This window comes from Podarcis cretensis (assembly GCF_951804945.1).
Source record: "Podarcis cretensis genome assembly, chromosome: 9".
In the NCBI taxonomy this organism is placed as follows: domain Eukaryota; kingdom Metazoa; phylum Chordata; class Lepidosauria; order Squamata; family Lacertidae; genus Podarcis; species Podarcis cretensis.
Window position 1 is genome coordinate 75,448,313 of NC_137178.1, and position 18,528 is coordinate 75,466,840.

Below are 18,528 nucleotides of genomic sequence, written 5' to 3' on the forward strand. Positions count from 1 at the left end.
ACCTTAATGTTTTTTCAGAAGTTGGCTGATCTGTTTTTTCCTTTCCATCTGCCATAACACTTAAAGATTCAAGGTCAGTCTCACAGTCACACAGTTTATCTTGCAGTGGAAATTCCCTAGCCCAGCTCTTGTAACAATAGCAGCTTCCTCTAGGGGGAAACAGTTTCTATTTGTGTTAGTCTGTAATTTCCAAATATCCAAATACAGTTCAAATAAGTAGACTTAGTTTCAATTTTCAACTTTTAGTCCTTTACAACACAGACGGAAACAGTCACAAGAATGTAATTCAATGTATCTCTTCTTATTTATCTAGCTGTCAACGAACGTTCCAAAGCACCTCAATAGGAGCCCGTTCCCAGGGTCAGAGCGGTAGTGCTTTTAACTCTCTTCCCACTCTCTCCTGCAGGCAAATTCAGTCCGAAACTCCCCCCCCCTTCTCCTGCATCCGAGGGGGGTTCAATATTGATATTTTTTCCCGGTGAAAATTTAGCCCTTTACAAGTAGGCTTTCCAAGGCTTCAGCTTACAGCTTCCTTGCTTCAGTCTATTTACAAAAGGGGGAAGGCGGACTTCCTGTGTTGAACCTCCCCCGTTTTCGTTGCCAAATTTAAGCTTTTTGAAAATCCAATTCTCCTACTTCATTCTACTCACAGGTAGTTGCTTTAATGTCCGATTAACCACAGGAAAAGGTCAGCGCTCTCCGGTAACGGCTATGCGGCTTCGCTCCGTAGAAAAAGCAGTCGATTCAAAGCACCGCGTCGCTCACCCCACGTCGCTCCGGATCCCCAAAATCGGGTTTCCCCGCGAGCAGGGGAGGCGCAAAAGGTGCCAGCCGAATCCCCACGTTCACAGGCTTCAGCGCCTGCGATTTTTAACGGGTCTCCGCCTTCACCGTGGCGGCCAGACCCAAATTCCCACAGGGCAAATTCCTCTTGGTCAGAGGAATTCCGCCATTACCGATGGCGCTAAACCCGGAAGTCCTCAGTACAAATGTGGAAGGCCTCAGTACAAATGTGGAATGAGGGGAACCACTCTGGAAGTGGGAAATGCCGGCCCCGACAGCCAGGCTGCAAATTTATTCTCATTCTCAGGCACAAGCATGGAGTTGGGTACTGATATACAGTCTGACCTTTGGAGCAATGCACACCGGTTTGCTGCTCTGCATGGTCTCTGAGGCACCCTGGGATGCAGGAAGAGGCATCTTTGAAGAAGGTTGAAGGATGACGGACTGACTCAAAGGAAAGTGAATTGGAACTAGGTAGGAGTTGACACGTGGCAGCAAGGGCTTCATTTTTCGGCCTAGGAAGGAAAAAAGAGGTCTTAGCCCAGTATCTATAAAAGATACTTCCTCAATTTCAGTTGATCAGGCACCAGAGCCTTCCCAGTTTTGTACTGGGAAATCTCTGCTTTCATCTCAGTTGCATCAGCGTCCTCCTTCGATTCAAAACTGCACACAAGAGTAATTCCTTGCTGCTTTTCTGGGAATGGAAACACTAGACTGACTATTGTGAGTACAGTGGCGCCCCGCAAAACGAATGCCTCGCAAGACGGAAAACCCGCTAGACAAAAGGGTTTTCCATTTTGGAGGCGCTTCGCAAAACGAATTTCCTATGGGCTTGCTTCGCAAGATGAAAATGTCTTGCGAGTTCCTGCGGGGTTTCCCCCCCTTTTTTCTAAGCGCTAAGCCGCTTATCAGCTGATCCGCTAAGCCGCTTAACAGCTGATCCGCTAAGCCGCTAATAGCGCTAATCCGCTAAGCCACTAATGGGCTTGCTTCGCAAGACGAAAAAACCGCAAGACGAAGAGACTCGCGGAATGGATTCTTTTCGTCTTGCGAGGCACCACTGTATTCTACTGACAGCTTGTTGTGGCTTAGGAAGTAGTTCACTAGCACCATGCTTTATGCTTGTACATAGACCTTTTATTTCAAACCTGGGAATTTTCAGTGTCTCCACATACACAGAACGTCCCAGTCCTTAGCCAGTTAGTCGACTTTGTATTATATCCAGACAGACGCTGGGGAAGAAGCTTGGAAAGATCTTGAATAATGAAGCTGCCTTCTGTAGAGTTAACCCAGGATCCTGCCAGATCAGTGCTACTCTGACGGGCAAGTACAGAGGCCTTTCCCTGTACTTCTTTAAGTGGAGAAGTAAGGATTGAACCTGAGACTGTCTGCAAGTAAGTGTACATGCTCTCATGTAGCAGGTACTGCCAGGTATTGCTGAGTGCCTGGAGGCTCTTTTGCGGGGCTGCAGTTTCACACAGGGGTTCACCCCCAGGCTAAGAATTCTGCCTGGCCCTTACGGAGGACTGACATTTACCCCCTGAACTTTGCTTTGCTGGTCTCTGCTTCCTGCCTTGCTTTGCCTTTTCCGTTACAGCCCTCCAGCCCTCACAGGCACACCAGCTGAATACCTCCAACATGTGTAGAAAACGCCCTTGTCACGGTTCCCATTAAATCCACTGTTGGGGTTTAGTTAGGGAGAAGAATTTTTCTCTGGGATTGGTAGAGATGTAGAGTATACACTCACGTGCAGTCTGTGGCTCATTTTTACGACTGCTAGTGCTTCTCATATTCTTCTGTAGATCTGGAATGTGCCGTTTTTGCTGCTACATTAGTTTTAGATTAAGAGAGACAAGAAAACAAAAGTTAGAGAAGCTGCAATTGCCCAGCTGCTTTGTATGGATCCGGAGGGCAGTGCTGAACTAATATAAGGAATTTAACTGGCACAGTCCTACAGAGCTATGGGGCGATCTGTGTCACCTCCTGCTGCAAGCAGACACCCTTGTCTTTGCTGACTGTCACCCCACAAACCCCATAGAGGTGGCACAACAGAACTCCTTCCACAGCTGTTCTTCAGGCAGGAAGGGGGGGTGGAGAGAGAAAGGAGCTGAGTTTGATAACTCTCACTGCCTGAAGAAATAAAGATAAAAAGATTAATTGTGCAGTGTGTGTCGTTCTACCCAAGTTCAACATGCTTGAGCACAATGGCAGAAGAAAAGGAGCAGCAGCAAGCAGAGACAGCGCCACTTGATACACGGAGTCAGTCAAACTAGCTATTTGCAAGATTATCATCACATGGAAAAGAGTTTTTAGTTTCAGTCCTATCAGCATTGTTGGCTGCTGTCAGGATGCAAGCGATGATGCCATGAGCCTGCCCTCCACTCACCCCCCCCCCACTGTGCTCTCTCTCACCGTGTTCTAGAAAGATATATTAAGAGGCTTCATTTGCTCCTTTAAACCAAGCACTACAACAGAAATAATCTAAAAATGCACTTGCAAGTTGTTGTTGTTTTAATGTGCTGAAAACCCACCATTTGACCAAATATTTGCTTGTTCCCCCAAATTAAAAGGCGGTGAATAAACTTAAGTATCTACTCATCAGTCTGAGTAGTGTGACTGGAGGTAGCCAAGGTGGCCCCTGCATTTTCCACACGCTTGAAGGAGGCACAGAAGGGGAAGCTGCAGGAGGATCTCAGCTCTGACTAGTAAAGCAACCTCTATACATCTGCAGGCACCAAAAGATGGAAGAAAGAAACCCAAGCCCAACCAGGAGGGAAGGTCTTACTGATTCCAAGAGCCCGGGTGATGCTGGTGACTGCACATCCAGTGGCTGGTGGTGGCCAAGTATACAAAAGGAATGAAAAGGATATTGTCAGCTAAACCGGAGAACAAAGGAACATTTGGGCACAGCAGACAGTACAGAACAATCTGTGAGTCCTCAGTGAGAAAGTATGCTGAAAGTTTTGTACAATACCAAACGCTTCCAATGATCAGAAGGTTAGCCCTGTTTGAGGCTAGATTGGGGGAGAACAAGGAACAGGCTCTTTTCAACAAAAACTTTTAAAATAACCAGGCCAAACCACAAAGCGGGTTTCCAGGTTCATGCAACCTGCTGCCCCCAAACACACCTTTCTCTTAGCAAGGAAAGAAGTGTGGGTTGTCAATAGCAATCCATGGAGACATGGCAAAAATTAGCCCCTTTTCTTCCCTACTTAGGGTCTTGGGGGGGGGGTGTTGTTTTTAAATTTTTGCCAACCTGTATACACACAACCCATTTGCATCTACAAGGCACTGGAGTGCAAAGCTTCTGTATGCAAATAAGCTGTGGATTTGGCTTAGAAGAAACCTGAGACATATTTTCTACGGAGGGAATCCAAACCTCTGCCTAACCTCCAACCTCCATTAACAGGCTGCCTCTCTGTCAGCCAAGCCCTTTACAAACTGCAATGGAAGGTAACGATCTGGATTTGACGTTTTTTTTGAACATTGGTGAAAAACAAACTTTTCAGATGAACGCCTTTTGCTTGAGGGTAGACATACTGCTACCCGTTGACTACTATGTTAATATATCGGATTACTCCATTAATTCCTAGGAGCAGTTTTCATCCCAATGTTTAAAAATGACTTCTCAATGGCAACCAGGAATTCATGTGTCTAGACTAGAGGTGGGGACCATAGAATCATGGCAGAATTGGAAGGGACCCAAAGGATCACCTGGTCCTATATTGCAATGCAGGAATCACAGCTAAAGAATTCCAGACAAATGGCCATCCAAGCTGTTTTAAAACCTTCAATAAAGGAGTCCACTACCTTCCAAGGCAGTCAGTTCCACTGTCAAACAGCTGTCAGATAGTTCTCCTGCACACATTCTAGCTTGTCATTATCCTTCTTAAATTGCCCAGAACTGGTTGAAGTATTCCAGGTGGGGTCTGACCAAGGCAGAATAGAGTGGGACTCTTCCTTCCCTTGATCTGGACACTAGACTTCTGTTGATACAGCCTAGAACAGCATTAGCTCTCTGCTGCTGCATCATTGCTGTTGAGTCATGTTAAGCTTGTGGATCCTTTTCACATCTACCACTGGCAAACCAGTTGTCCCTGATCTTATAGTTGTGCATCTGGTTCTTCCCGCCTAACTGCAGAACCTTTCATTTGTCCTATTGAAATTCATGTTGTTACTATTGGCTCAGCTCTCCAATCTGTTATCCTGATTCTGTCTTCCGCAGCATTAGCTACCCCTCCCAGTTTGGTGTCATCTGCTAATTTGATAAACCTCCCTTGAATTCCTTCATCCAAGTTGTATATAAAGATGGAGCACAACAACAGGCCCAGGACAGAACCCTGTGGTACCCCATTTGTCACTTTTTTCCAGGATGATGAGGAAACATTAGTGAGCACTCTTGGGGTTCGGTCAGTCAACCAGCTACAAATCCACCTAACAATAATCTTCTGCAGTCCAAATTTTACCAGCTTCTCTGCAAGAATTTCATGGAGGACTTGTGTCAAAAGGCTTACTGAAATCAAAGTATGTTAGTTCCACATCCTGTGGCCCTCTGGATACTCCTGGACTACAATTCCCATCATCCCTAACCGTTGGCCATGGGAGTTGAAGTCCAGCAACATTTGGAGGGCCACATGTTCCCCACACTTATCTAGACAATGAGATAGCATTCCTTAACCCTTTTTAAAGGTTTATAGCCACACCAGTACTTAAGAATTTCCTTTCTGTGAATTCAAGTGATCCGTTTCCCTTCTAATACCAAACCTAGGTGATCCAGTGCTCACCAGCATGTCTTCACCTGCCTCCTCAGAATGGAAATAGCCAGGTGCTTGGAATTGGTAGGGCAATCTCCTTTTCTGCATGAAAGGTACTCACTTTGAACACTTGGTCCAGTGTCAAATAGCGGTTGGCTTCAGGGTGAATGGTCCAGAATGAGATTTTGCCATTGGCAGATGTCTCTCGAACAAACATGTCATGAAGAGAAAGATTGTGCCTTATAGAGTTCTGGATGGGAAAGGAGAAATGCTTGCTGTTTTTTGTTATCAGTGGATTCTTCAGATGAAATCTTGATAATTCACAAAGACCTTGGCTTTGAATCCTCTGTATCTACAGGGGCTGTGCCCCTGCCGTATTCCCCACTTTAACCCCCTAGGGCTTCCTCTTCCCGCCCCATTGCAACTGCCGAGATCACTTTTCACCTTTCCAACCCAATTTTCAAGCCGCTTCTCTTCTGTAGCCCTACTTTGCACCCATTTTCACCTTTACCCCCATGTCCATGACTCCTCCTCCTCCTCCCTTTGTGCAAGCTCCTTTGCACACAAACCAGCCCCATGGCAACCTGGTTCATCTTGCTCCTCCCACACATTTTAACTACTAAGCACCCTTTTTGCCTTCTGCTCAATTTTGAAGTGACCACCCCAATATTCTTCAGACCATTTCATGCCCCTGCTTTCATCTTCACTCCCATTCCCATCTCTTTGCTCCCATATTTTCATCTTCACTCCCCTTTTCCGTTCACCCTCCTTACTTTTTTCAACTCTCCCTTGCACCAATCACCCCCCCATTTCCATGCCTTATCCTCTCCCCTATGGTGCAGCCCCATTTGCCCACACTCCCCAAAGCTGATATCTGTTACTGTACCTTTAAGACGAATGGCTTCCTAAGAGCAAGCCTCTGAGTTGGCTTGTTCAGTCAGAGAAGATTAAATTCAGTTGGTGGATGTTGTGTTTATATGGAACTTTGCTTGTTAATAAAATATCTCTTCTAAATTACTGTATTGAATCTGGAACTGGTACCAGGAGTGAAATACTGTGAAATATTTGAGGGCTCTGCATCTTTGATCTCTCTTGCACAAGGCAGTTGAGCAGCAGGGCAAAGTTTAAAAGAGCCCTTGTTTTCCATTCAGTGCTTCTCCCTCCTTGCTTTATTCAGACAAGAAGTCTGAGTAAAGTTGAGAACTATTTCAGTTAAGGTAACATCTGGTGATGCGGGGGTTCTGTTTGTGGTGATTATTATGTGGCAACACGTAATAGATGCTTGGATTTTCAGTCAGGAACTGATGAGCATGCATGTCTGAACCAGGAGATTTTGCTTGCCAATTTAAGTAAGCTGTTTTGTGATTCATTTCATATTCTGAATTCACTTCCATGGCCCCAAGGCCAGTTAATACTTACATAGTCATCGCTTCATGGCTGCAGTACAAATGGATGTTTTCCATATAAATGTGAACAATCCATCAGAAGTCAAGCAGCACATATAATATGCTTCAGTAAAGTCGCTTCACACAAACCACTGGACCCTCAAATGCTAAATGATCAAGTGATGCACACTGATGTGTGCCTTTCTTACATGCAATTGCATGGAGTTGCTTTCACAGTAATTTAGAACAGCGTAACACAGATGGCAGGTATATACATTGTCTCCCCCAGGAATTTGTGGGCAAGGCATTGTAAATATACAGTATGGCAAGAGACCATAAATGAGTGAATATAACCTCACATGCATACTAAAAACACCAGGCTCATCAAGATTGTTAATTTCTGCAATAATGCAACTTCACAAAGGGTTCACATCAATGCCTGTTCATATCAAACTGCTTTTCATCCTCGTTTCATTAGCTATATGCATATGCATATGTGTGTGTGTGTGTGTGTGTGCTGCAATTCTGCACAGGTATCAAGAAAGCACAGAAAGTGAAATAAATTGTACAGCAAAACTTCCTGAGAACCTCAGTTTTCTTAAAAACAAAAGAAGAAGAAAATACACAACCACAGGTTTGTAGCATAGGAGTGCATGGCTCCTTACCCCTCCTCATGATAATACACTCGAGGAATTATTCACAATATGGACCTATAACAAAACACTGCAGTGCAGGCTGCTCCTTTTTAGTGCTTCCATTAGTTGGCAAGGCTCCCCTTCCCCCTTCCGTTCTACCTGCCTTTGTCTTCCCCTTGACCTCACAGTCGGCATTACATGGCTACTGGGAAACTCCCCCCCCCCCGCCTGTAGTCCCCCCCCCCAATGTTTTTTGTACAGTGGTACCTCTACTAATGGACACGATCCATTCCAGGGTGCCGTTCGCACCCCAAAAAGTCCATAAGTAGAGCGCCGCTTCTGCACGATGCAATAGAGTGCTCCTGCGCATGTGCGAAGCGCGCAGAACGCTTCTGCGTTTGCGGCGAAACCCAGAAGTGTACACTTCCGGGTTTGCCGTGTTCACAACCCTAAAATCTGCAACATGAACCTAACACAACTAGAGGTATGACTGCACTTCTCCAAACCTTGGGGTGCCCCCAAGCCTGCTACAGACTGAACATAAGAAACAGGGGCAATCCTATTCAAAACAAGACAAACAGAATTATGCAAAAGCAGATGAATTATGTTAATGTGCTTAATTTCTATGGTAAATGTAAGTTGCAGGATTCTGCTATTCTTGGCACAGCATTTTAATTCCCCCCCCCTTCAGAATACACATAGCCCTGGTAACATTTGCACCCGAAGGGAGAAAACTGATAGTTGTTTGCGTAATGCACTTTCTCCCCTCGCTTTTCCTCATGCAAGCTTAACAGGTCACAGTATTCGTTACCTTCCAGCCTGGCTTGGCTACATGCTTGAAATAAGGGAAATGATCCTCAATCCAGGTGTAGATATCTTTCAGCATCATGCGCTTCTTCTCAGTGCTGTTGATGGCAAACTGGATCATGGCCATATAGGAGTAGGGGGGACGTTCAGAGAAGGACTCCTGCCATGAGGTAGTAGAGGAAGACGCTGCAGAACCTTCCTCGGCCTGACAAGAAGACAATATGAAGGGTGCAGGGCCTGTAGAATGTTAGTTATATGAAGAGCTTCTGGATTGTGATGTACCAAACAGTGAACCTCTGAATAGGTTAGGGTTGGCCATTTTAACGGGCAAATATTTAAAGTCCACGGGGCTGCATCCCTGCTTGCCAATCCCCACTCGTGAAGCCCCCACTTACTCCTCTGAGAGGGGAAACCTTTTTGGCTCCATGAGTGAGATCTTTACTTTGATCTGCCCTCTTGGCCAAATTTGACAGGTGGGTGGGGATAAAACAGGAGTGGGCAGGGGATACAAACGCTGCTTGAATCAGGAGCAGGCTTGGATGGAATCCTAGCAAACTGAGCAGGATTAAACCTTCATTCATCAAAGGATAAGCAAGGGTGAAATCCTGCTCAGTCTGACTGTGAACCCATGTTCTTCCTGCGCATCTAACCCAGGCAACACTTCTGCCTCAGGAGCAGGGAGGTGCAGAGTGGTGGCAGAACAGGACGGTTTTAGGGAAGCTGCCCCAGCCTGCTCTAATAGTTCTTCTGCAAATTGTCTGGGCTGCCCACCTGCAGGCATCTCCCTAGTCCTCTTCTCAAGGTCCATTAGCAAAGCATTTCACAGAAGTCTGTTGCAATACTGTAATTCGCAGGCCTACCTGTGACCGCCAGCCAAACTGCAGCATGGCAATGGACTTACCTTCTTATGCTATGTACGGTTAATTTAGCAGAAACATAACATTGAGGCTTACGTTAGGAAAACCCAGGTTTCCTTACTGTGTGTGTGAAACTACATAGTCAGTGTGCCACAGTGAACAGAATGTGGGACATGAGTCAGGTTTAAATTCCTCCCAAGCAACAAAGCTGCTCACCGCATGACCCCTGCACCAGCTGTTCTCTCCCTGGTGAACGTCAAGGTGGGATTGCAATGTAATAATTGCAATCCATTATTATTTATAGCATTATGCAAATATGAATTAAAGCAACCCATACGCTGGGAACAAGTAGCCTGCCGTTGCTATCAGGTGAAAGAAAGGTGCACTTAAGAATGAAGGTTCCCATCTAAGCAAGGACATTTCATGGAACATGTGGCACCATAAATATAAATATCTGCAGTGTTAAGCCAGTTTGCAGTGAGCCTCCTTGCCCATACAGTACAGTGGTGCCCCGCAAGACGAACGCCTCGCAAGACGGAAAATCCGCTAGACGAAAGGGTTTTCCGTTTTGGAGGCGCTTCGCTAAATGAATTTCTCTATGGGGTTGCTTCGCAAGACGAAAAAATCTTGCGAGTTCCTGCGGGTTTTTTTCCGCCCTTTTCCTAAGCCCTAAGCCGCTTCTCGTGGGACGCAGGTGGCGCTGTGGGTTAAAGCCTCAGCGCCTAGGACTTGCCGATCAAAAGGTCGGCGGTTCGAATCCCTGCAGCGGGGTGCGCTCCCGCTGCTCGGTCCCAGCGCCTGCCAACCTAGCAGTTCGAAAGCACCTCTGGGTGCAAGTAGATAAATAGGGACCGCTTACCAGCGGGAAGGTAAACGGCGTTTCCGTGTGTAGCTCTGGCTCTGGCTCTGGCCAGAGCAGCGACGTCACGCTGGCCACGTGACCCGGAAGTGTCTCCGGACAGCGCTGGCCCCTGGCCTCTTAAGTGAGATGGGCGCACAACCCCAGAGTCTGTCAAGACTGGCCCGTACGGGCAGGGGTACCTTTACCTTTACCTTTAAGCCGCTTCTCAGCTGATCGCTAAAAGCCGCTAGACCGCTAATAGTGCTAATCCGCTAAGCCATCAATGGGCTTGCTTCGCATGACGAAAAAACCGCTAGACGAAGAGAATCGCGGGACGGATTCTTTTCGTCTTGCGAGGCACCACTGTATTGCAATTACCAATCCAGAGATCTCCCCTGCTCTTTAAATTGTGAGGTGCCTGAAGATAAAAAGTCAACAGCAGCCTATCCCACACTAGAAGCACTGCTGGTTCTTCTGTCTACCTCCTTCCCTCCCTCCCCTGGCTCACTACAGTGGGTAGAAAGGTGCAGACCAACACTGGGAAATCAGCAGATGAGAGGGGTCTCTGCACTCTCATGAGAGCGCAGGTACAAGAGGAGTCTCTGAATTGCAGTCTGGCCCTGTGCACAGACACCTGGCTCGGCTTCTCTTTCCTTGGCTTCTATTTGGCTGCACACCTTGCTTACCTTAATAGCTTTCTGCTTGGGGGTCTGGTTCTCCTTCTCCGTTTCTTTTTTCACACTGCAAGGGCTCAGTCCGCTAGAGCTCATATTGCCCAGCCACTGAATGTTAGTCAGACTGTTGTCCAAGACACTGCTTGTTGTCTCCGCACTGCCTAGATAAATACAAACTCTTAAGTTCTCTTTTTTTTTTATAGAATATTTATTAAAGTTTTCCAAAAATAATACAATGTGAAATAAAAAAAGAAAAAATAACATAAATACAAAAATAATTAAAAACACATAGAATTTCCATTACTTATTTTCTTGTAACTTATTTTCCAGACCTCCTCATACCTCCCTTTCTTGTATTCCAATTCAAATTGTTAGTTCAGCAAATCCTCACCATTTAGTTTTTACTTATTTCTAAACCTTATTTTTCATATCTCTTAAGCATTACAGCTGGAAACCCCTTAATTTCTGTCCAACATCGTTCTAACATTCATTAATTTTGCAATATTTCTGTAAATAGTCTTCAAACTTCTTCCAGTCTTCTTCCGCCGACCAAACTCTTAAGTTCTCATTCTGTAGCCCTAGATTCCCAAAAGAAGGCTTCAGGCTTGTGCCTTAAGAGTTATAAGTAGCAAGAGAGGCCCACAATGGAGTTTGGGCAGCAGCACTTGAAATAAATAGAGCTTCACATACTCTCGCTGCTCAGTCCTATGCAGTTATGGTTGCCAACATGTCACTGGCCCTGCTTCTGTGCCTTGAAGTACAGTCTGACAGACAGAAATTTAAGAATGTAGGTATTATTGTTGAAGGAGAACAGTCAATCTCGGTTGTTGAACGTAATCCGTTCTGGAAGACCATTCAACTTCTGAAACCTTCAACAACGGAGGCGCAGCTTCTGACTGGTTGCAAGAGCTTCTTGTACTCAAGCAGAAGCTGCGTTGGACATTCGGGTTCCGAAAAACGTTCGAAAACCGGAACATTTACTTCCAGGTTTTCAGCGTTCGGGAGCCGAAACATTCGAAAATGGAGCCGTTTGAGAACCAAGGTTTGACTGTGCTAGATTCTATTCCCATTATTATATGTTGTAATTCCTGGAATGCAAGGGGTTGGACTAGATGAGCCTTGGGGTCCCCTGCGACTCTATAATTCTATGGTGCTATGATTTTACCAGTATTTTATGAATCTTTAGTAAAAGACAATATATAATTTAAAGATTGGAAACTGATTTAAACCATAAGCTCCCCCACGTTTGCTATGTTATCCTTAAGGCTGCCTCGTCCCTTGCCTGGAACAATTTGTTCTAGTTCCACCACAATTTTTCCTGCCTACCACATTCAAAGTAGCAGAATTGTGACCTCCTCCATTTCCTATACTCGTTCCATAGACATACCCCTGTCAAAGGAACTAATTTGCTCCGAACCCGGTGCAAGGAAATCCATTTCCCCAAGAGGGGAAATGTAACAAACAGCTTCCCCTGTACCTCTGCCTTTCCTACCCATGCTGTCACAACAGATTACCGTATTTTTCGCCCTATAGGACGCACTTTTTCCCCTCCAAAAATGAAGGGGAAATGTGTGTGCGTCCGATTGGGCGAATGCAGGCTTTTGCTGAAGCCTGGAGAGCGAGGGGTCGGTGCGCACCAACCCCTCTCGCTCTCCAGGCTTCAGGAAGCTATCCGCAAGCCTTGGGAGCCCACGGGAGTTCCCGCCGGGCTCCCAAGGCTTGCGGACAGCAGCCTGCAGCCCAAAACCTGGGGAGCGCAGCGGAGCGCACCCCGGGTTTCGGGCAGGTCTCTGCAAGCCTGGGAGCCCAGCGCGACTTCCCGCTGGGCTCCCTAGGCTTGAGAATAGCAGCCTGCATCCCAAAGCCTGGGGCGCGCTGCACAGCGTGCCCCGGGCAGATATCCGCAAGCCTGGGGAGACCGGCGGGAAGTTGTGCCGGTCTCCCCAGGCTTGCGGTTAGCAGCCTGTTCTGGGGGCTGGGGGGGGGAAATAAAAATTTTTTCTTTATCCCCCCCCCCCCAAACTAGGTGTGCCCTATGGGCTGATGCGCCCTATAGGGCGAAAAATACGGTATATAATACATGGTGCAAAGCACCATCTGGTCACAGCCTGCTATCATTTTCATATTAAAAGTTAAAGGGACCCCTGACCATTAGGTCCAGTTGTGGACAACTCTGGGGTTGCGGCACTCATCTTGCTTTACTGGCCAAGGGAACTGGCGTACAGCTTTTGGTCATGTGGCCAGCATGTCTAAGCCACTTCTGGTGAACCAGAACAGCACACGGAAACACCGTTAACCTTCCCGCCGGAGCGGTACCTATTTGTCTACTTGCACTTTGAAGTGCTTTCGAACTGCTAGGTTGGCAGGAGCAGGGACCGAGCAATGGGAGCTCACCCCATTGCGGGGATTCGAACCGCCGACCTTCTGATCGGCAAGTCCTAGGCTCTGTGGTTTAACCCACAGCGCCACCCGCGTCCCTCATTTTCATATTACTCGCACATAAAGACACTTCCACTTTAATTGCCAATTACAGGGTACGTTGAATGGGGCTATATATCTCTGGCCTCATGCTCTGCACACTTGCCACTCTCAAGCGGCAACTTTAGAAATGGGAGACTATGAGAAAAGTGCACTTTGCACACAAAAAGGGCACTTTGTACAGAATAGCAATCTGTTGTGAGGACAGGCTAACGCCTCTCTGCTTAGAACAGGTTCCCTGCTTCAAGACTCCAGGGCACAAGCACCCACCCAACAGCACCCTCCACTCCCACCAACCTGGGGCTCCAGGACAGAGCACTGCACACAGGTAAGTAAGGGAACGGATAATACCTAGTACACTTTCCACCACCACCCTCTTTGCCATTTTGGAATACTGTATTTTGCACCAACTCCTCTCTCCTAAAAGCAGTGCTTTTGGGGTTAAAAAAGAGGTGCCAGTACTCACATCTTGATATATGCATTGTGGGTGCCAGCACAAAAGAGGTGATGGTACTCCATACTGGTGAGTAGACCCAAAATGCACTCCCTAAAAGCCACCCTTCCTCCCCCCCATAGGCCCTGTCCCTCCCCCCACCAACTAGCAGCAGTCAATCAAAGAGAGGGCTGCCCCATGTTTTATAAGAAAAAGAACTACATACTGTTTTCTTCTGGCTCTCGTCCATCCATAGACAGCAACTCTTCCATTAATGCAGAGCTTTGCCCAATGTACTTGTCATCCTCTTCTGCCTTGTCGTGGGCAGTGCTGTGCTCCTCATCAGATTTGAAAAGATTCTTGAACTCTCTTCTCTCCATTCTAGGAGAGCTGCTACTGATGAGAATAAATTTGCTAGGCCCATTACTGCCAGATTCTTTCCCCTTGGCTGTTAGAGCATCAATGATACTTTGGACATCTGTGTTAGCAGGAATAGCTACCACCTGGGCATCTGACAAGGTCGGGTGGTCTATTATCTTAATCCCCCCCACAGGGACTTCTCGATTTCCAGGTTCCGTTTTGTTTGTGCCGTGCTCCTTCGGCTTTGCTCCTTCCTGCTTAGGAGACCCAACATTCTGGCCACTGGGCTCATCTCCTGCTAAGGCGCTCACGGCATCGCTATGTGGGAAAGACAGCTTCCGTCTCTTGAGAATCAGGGGCCTGTGAGGGCTGCTCTTCATCCTTGACCTGTGCAGTCAATCTCCATTGAGGACAGAATGAAGGAACCTGAAAAACACAAAGAACAACATTTCTGTCCACTTACGAGAACATGTGACAAATTGCAAGGGAGTGTCTTGAAATCAGCTGCTAGGTTTCCTGCAATATATTTTTTTAATGAATGAATGGTGTTCTACAGTAGGAATCTTCAACCTTTTCAAACCTTGGGTCTACTTTTAACCCAAACGTGTTTTTGAGGATCCATTTCTTAATATTGTACCCCACCTTGGACCAGAGGCACTACTCTACCTCAGGATCAAATAGTGCTCTACAGTAAATGCAGGTACAGTGGTAGCTCGCAAGACGAATGCCTCGGAAGACAAAAAACTCGCAAAACGAAAGGGTTTTTCATTTTTTGAGTTGCTTCGCAAGACGGATTTCCCTATGGGCTTGCTTCGCAAGACGAAAACGTCTTGCAAGTTTGTTTCCTTTGTCTTGCGAGTTTGTTTCCTTTTTCTTAAAACCGTGCATTCACTTCAAGGAGCAACTCATAGCACACGGTGTGGTAGCCTTTTTTGAGGTTTTTGAAGACTTTGGTGCTTTTTGAAGCTTTTCCAAAGTCCGTGGTTCGCAAGACGAAAATATCGCAAGACGAAAAAACTCGCGGAACGAATTACCGTATTTTTTGCACCACAACACTCACTTTTTTCCTCCTAGAGAGTAAGGGGAAATGTCTGTGTGTGTTATGGAGGGAATGCCTACGGGTGGCATGCCTACGGATTTTCCTCCTCTAAAAACTACTTGCGTGTTATGGTCGGGTGCGTGTTATAGAGCGAAAAATACGGTAATTACGTCTTGCGAGGCACCACTGTATGTGAAATAAGAGCTGATTAATGATACATATGCAACCTCAAAGTTTCAGAAACAGTACATCTCTGAATATCACAAAGGCTACTGCCTCCCAGACCCTGTTGTTGGCTTCCCAAAAGCATATGGTTTGCCACTGTTGTTATGCATTGACTGGGTTGCCTAGACCAGGCAAGGAAAGTTTTCTAAACTGGAATTTAGAACTGGATTCCCCTCTCCCTTTGGGAACATTAATGTGCTAAAAATGACCAACCCAGATATGAACAGTCAGGCAGCGACTAACTTTTCATTTGGGCCAGTAACTTTTGTGGTTTGTGTGCAAGGTTTAGCAAAATTAAGGAAATAAAGAAATTAAAGCTCAGAATAAGACTTTAATTTCCTTATTCTTGGAGGGAATGTGCTATCAGGCTTTCTCATTACCATAAAAAATATGCTGCTAGCTGTAAAAGTTTGGATGGGATGTGAGCAAATAAACTGCAGCTGAATTCAGAAAAGGTGGAGGTACAGTTAGTGGATAATTCAAAGGACTGGGCAGGGTGGCATTCTGTTCTGGATGGAGTGGCACTCAAAGCTTGAAGGTGCTGTTTGATCTGGCATGAATTGCTTTCCGCCCTGTCGGACTAGTACATCAAGTGAAATTCCTCCTGGCCAGCCTAGAGGGCCTCATCTGCCTCCCCTCTGGGAAAGCAAGTGGCAAAGTGCAGGAGATGGGCCTTGGAAGCGCTGGTTCACTTACACCCAAGCACCTGACACTTTTGTCTTTGAGCACTAAGATTTTAATCCTATTGCCAATGTGATTTTACTGCTCTACTATTTTAAACTGTTTCTGATTTGTTTTATTTTAATTTTTTTTAAAAAAATATATTTCTTCAAGCTGCTCTACGTCTGCGAGCACTAATACTGAGGGGTAGAATATCAATCTCATATCTAACTTATTAACTAACTAAAATATTTTCATGATGAACTCCCAGTGTGCGGTGTTAGAAATCGGGATAGAAAAGCTAGGAGCCAAATGGCTCCTGGGACCTGGGTTGTGGGCACCAAAACAGAAAGTCTAGTTGCCATTTCTGGGGAGGGTCAGCAACACTTTTTATTTATTATTTTGTTAAGCATGAACTAATATGCAATTCACAAAAAGTGACACATTGTTAATATCACACAAATTAAACAAGTATGAACAGAAAATGTTGATACTTGTTTAATTTGGTGTTTACAATAAAAGTACTGGTACCATACTTCAGTTTTCAAAATACTCTACTCTTTATTGTTAAACTCCTTAACATATTGCCTATCCTTAACATATGCTTTGAGGCTTCAAAGCACATACATTTCAGTAATCCTTGAGTGTCAGCCAGGCACAGAAAATGTCACCCAGACCTTTTGAGGTGCTCATAAATGGATAATTTTTAGGCGCGAAAGTGCCTGGCGCCCTGCTAATTTCAAACCCTGCCAGTGTGGTAGGCTGTGCTTTCATTGATGGTGAGCCTCCACTCACCATTGAGAAGAGGCAAGCACAGAAGCTGGCACACCTTGATTTTTGCACCATGGGGAGAGAAGGCTCCAGCCTCTTTCCAGATTCAGAAGCTGAAGTCTTCCTTGCCTTCATAATTTTGAGTCTAGATTACTGAAATGTTCTTAATGTAGGGCTACCCTTAATGATAGTTCAGAAGCTTCAACTAGTACAAATGGAGCAGCCCGCCTTCTGATGGGAATGGGTTAGCAAGTGTCTGTTAAACCGGGGGCTCCTGCTTGTATTCTGGGCACAATGCAAGGCACTGGTTATTATTACCTTTAAAGCCATAAATAGACGGGACTAAGAGTTTCACTGATTTTTACTAGTGTATTATTTGAGGTTTTCCCCATTTCCTCCCGTAAGTACTGGAAACAGCTGGCAATGTCCTGGCAACTACTTTTTCCCTGGAAAAAAGCTGATCCTGCAAGGAAACGAGATAAAATCCTTCACAATCCCGGTATTTATTTATTTTAAAATAAATTTCTTAATTTCATTTTGCAGTATATAATAAACAAGAACTGTTACAAGCGTCTTGAATGTCTTTGCATTATTCACCCATAAAAGCATTCAGAATATAATGAATGAAAGTAAAATACTTTGTCACACCATACAAATTACAACACCAGAATATACTCTAATCAAGAAATCCTTCTCTGTTCTTCCTGCCTCATGTAAGATAAAAACTTTTGCTATGCCAGCTAAAAAGAATTCGAGTTGTCCCCATTTCATCCTGTAAGTACTGGAAACAGCTGGCAATGGCTTTGCCACTACTTTTTCCCCTGGAAAAAAAGCTGATCCTGCAAGGAAATGAGATAAAATCCTGCCCACCTAGCAGTTCGAAAGCACGTCATAGTGCAAGTAGATAAATAGGTACCGCTCCAGCGGGAAGGTAAATAGCGTTTCCGTGTGTTGCTCTGGTTCGCCAGAAGCGGCTTAGTCATGCTGGCCACATGACTCGGAAGCTGTACACTGGCTCCCTCGGCCAATAAAGCGAGATGAACGCCGCAACCCCAGAGTCGGCCACGACTGGACCTAATGGTCAGGGGTCCCTTTACCTTTAATCCCAGTATCACCCAAAGAAAACTGTATTGGCTGCCTCCATAAGAAGTCTTTGCACCTCAGAACATGGCCAGCTCTTGGTTCATGTAAGGCTTTGGCCAGGCTCATCCTGCTTTGCCAAAATTCACTTCAGAGCACATCCCAAACACTCCTGCAACCAAACATACAAAACAAGGGAAGAGCAGCTGTGATGAGCAAACTCCGCCATTACAGTTCCTTCCCAGTTCAGTTTTGAAAACCTCTGCCCCAGAAGAACTGGCGGGGAAAGACCCACATTGAAATAACAAATAGAGGAAAACGGGAAACATGTTCCTGAGCTGAAGGACAACCATTTGAGAAAGCACTAGCCATTCTTCAAAAATCTATCCAACTGTCGTTTCTTGAAATCAGAAATCTTTGCTCTTGTGGCTATTCTGGTGAACATAGAAGTAACTGATCAGATTTAATGGAGAACAAGAGGGACATATAAAGGTAAAGGTAAAGGTACCCCTGCCCGTACGGGCCAGTCTTGACAGACTCTGGGGTTGTGCGCCCATCTCACTCAAGAGGCCAGGGGCCAGCGCTGTCCGGAGACACTTCCGGGTCACGTGGCCAGCGTGACAAAGCTGCATCTGGCGAGCCAGCGCAGCACACGGAAACGCCGTTTACCTTCCCACCAGTAAGTGGTCCCTATTTATCTACTTGCACCCGGGGGTGCTTTCGAACTGCTAGGTTGGCAGGCGCTG

At 45.9% G+C, this 18,528-nt stretch overlaps 1 protein-coding gene across 6 annotated transcripts in view; it reads right to left on the minus strand.

The window, feature by feature from the left end:
* The window catches only part of FOXM1 (forkhead box M1), a 31,244-nt gene that overhangs the window by 9,326 nt on the left and 3,390 nt on the right, over window positions 1-18,528 (minus strand). For 3 of the 6 annotated variants that reach the window (XM_079991549.1, XM_079991548.1, XM_079991550.1), the window contains exons 2-9: window positions 17,021-17,165; window positions 13,874-14,433; window positions 10,749-10,897; window positions 8,369-8,569; window positions 5,659-5,787; window positions 3,569-3,613; window positions 2,531-2,609; window positions 1,129-1,298 (exon numbers count right to left, since the gene is read on the minus strand). In XM_079991549.1, coding sequence (XP_079847675.1) covers window positions 1,129-1,298; window positions 2,531-2,609; window positions 3,569-3,613; window positions 5,659-5,787; window positions 8,369-8,569; window positions 10,749-10,897; window positions 13,874-14,387 — 1,287 coding nt within the window. In that variant the 5' untranslated portion in view covers window positions 14,388-14,433; window positions 17,021-17,165. The remainder of the gene's footprint in view (window positions 1-1,128; window positions 1,299-2,530; window positions 2,610-3,568; window positions 3,614-5,658; window positions 5,788-8,368; window positions 8,570-10,748; window positions 10,898-13,873; window positions 14,434-17,020; window positions 17,166-18,528) is intronic. The other 3 variants (XM_079991551.1, XM_079991552.1, XM_079991553.1) reach the window with 2 other exon arrangements.